A 2,105-nucleotide genomic window follows, 5' to 3' on the forward strand; every position below is an offset into this window, starting at 1 on the left:
TCAATTGATTATTCATGTTTAGTAATTCCTTGTTTCTTAGCTTTGATCACATAGAATAATTCATATAATTGAGTTCGGCTGGGACCCACAATTGTGGACCTCGAAGAGTGCCTAACACCTTCTCTTCGAGGTAATTTCGAGCCCTTACCCAATCTTTGGTGACACAAACTGGTTAGACAGAGTTACTTACAAATAGGTGCCCTAACGCACCTTAATTTGTTAGGTAACGACTCTCTCTTTTAAAACCTTCCTTAAAAGAGTTGTCACGTGTCGAAACCCGATTTCGCGAGAAAAAGGGGTGCGAGAATCTTTAGCTCCCAGTTTCACAATCAATTAGAGCTCTCCTTGTGGCCAAGAATGGCCTTCACAAAATCGTAGGAATCGCTTCATCAACCTGACAATCAAGAATGACAAAATCTGATGGAAACACAAACTTTCCGACCTGCACAAGTGCGTTATCAAGTATACCTGATAGCCTCTTCACTGTTCGATCGGCTAGCTGTAGTAACATGGATGTGTTTCTTGCCCTTCCAATGCCTAACCTCTTATAGATAGACAAGGGCATCAAGTTTATGATCACCCCCAAATCACACAATGCTTTGGCAAAAGCATAGCTGCCTATGGTGCACGAAATTGTGAAACTCCCTGGGTCAGATAGCTTCTCAGCTATAGGACTTGTCATGATAGCACTACAGGTCTGAGTCAGTGTCACAATTGCCAAGTCTTGAAAGTCTAAGTTGCGAGACATCAATTCCTTCATCATTTATGCATAACCGGGCATCTCTCTCGAGGCATCAATCAGTGGAATGTTCACCTGAATCTGCTTCTAACATCTCTATAAATTTCTTATATTGCTCATCCTTATGATATTTGGCCAACCTCTGGGGGAAGGGTTCTGGCGGTCGCTTCTTTCCTGTGACTTGAGTTAGATCCTTCTCGGGCACTTTTTCTAATGCTTTCTCTTGCACTTTCACAATCTCCTTTGCAACATCTTTCTCTTTGCTTAGTTCCTCCTGGGTTGGCTGCATTCTTACTTCTGTTAGCTCAGTTAACTCATCTACCTGAGTTGATATTGGCACGATGTATCTCAGTTGGTTGGCTTTCGCGAGCAATTTCTTGCTCTAGATCAAGATCTGTACTGTTTCTCAGACTCACCACCATCAGCTGCTTCGGGCCCTGCTCTTTCGGATTGACATGTGTGTCCGCAGGTAACGTCCCTTAGGGACGATTATTCAGAGCCATAGATATTTGCCCCAATTGAATCTCAATACCTTTTATCATTGAGTTATTTGCTTCAACCTTCTCTAGCATTTTTCCCTTGGACTCAATCAGTTGTTGCAGCATTCTTTTAATTTCAGTCAACCCATCATCTTGTCTCACTATCTGTTGTTGTTAAGGCTGTTGATAAGCTGGCTGCTGATTTTGCTGATTGTATCCATGTTGCCTTTGGTAAGGCACGACTTGACTCTCTGGTCGTATAGCTATAGGATTGTTGTTGTTATTGTAATGTTGATGTGCTGGTCTATACTGCTGATTCTGCTGCCCCCAATTCTGACCACCTTGCCTCTGGCCTCCATAGTTGCCCACATAGTTCATATTCTCTAGATAGTTCTGATTGTCACTTTCACCACTCCACGAGCACACGTATTGTTGGTTAATGCATGGTGTGCATAAGCCTCCATTAGTCGTGTCAACTATGTGTACCTGCTTCTGGCCTGATTCATCAATCTTCTTGGTGAGGATACTCATTTGCGTCATCAGAGTAGCCATATTCTCGGCTATGGAGTTGTTTAGGCCTAAAGCTATTGAGTGAACTACAAGGGTGATTGTAGTGTCTCTTGTCATCCATCCTGAGTTTTGAGCCATTTATCTAGCAGGACCTTACATTCTCTGAATGGTTTGCTCAAAAATGCTCCACCTACTGAAGCATCAATATTGGCCTTCAAGCGGTCTTCCAATACCATGTAGAACCTTCGCCCCAACATTTGATCAGGAATGCCATGGTGTGGACACTTTACCAACATCCCCTTAAACCTCTCCTACGTTTCTTGCAGTGTTTTAGCTGGTGTTTGCCTGAAGCTCAGTATTTTATCAACTTGCTTGGC

At 43.0% G+C, this 2,105-nt stretch overlaps 1 protein-coding gene across 1 annotated transcript; it reads right to left on the reverse strand.

Annotated features, from left to right (window-relative positions):
* LOC109227795 lies at nt 365-763 on the reverse strand. The gene has a single exon (XM_019392991.1). The coding sequence runs from the start codon at nt 761-763 to the stop codon at nt 365-367; it is 399 nt and encodes a 132-aa protein (XP_019248536.1).

This window comes from Nicotiana attenuata, chromosome 6 (assembly GCF_001879085.1).
Source record: "Nicotiana attenuata strain UT chromosome 6, NIATTr2, whole genome shotgun sequence".
Taxonomy (NCBI): Eukaryota; Viridiplantae; Streptophyta; class Magnoliopsida; order Solanales; family Solanaceae; genus Nicotiana; species Nicotiana attenuata.

Bases quoted from the DNA above. Each gene is read 5' to 3' on its own strand.
- LOC109227795 (XM_019392991.1), bottom strand. From the start codon at position 763: ATGATGAAGGAATTGATGTCTCGCAACTTAGACTTTCAAGACTTGGCA.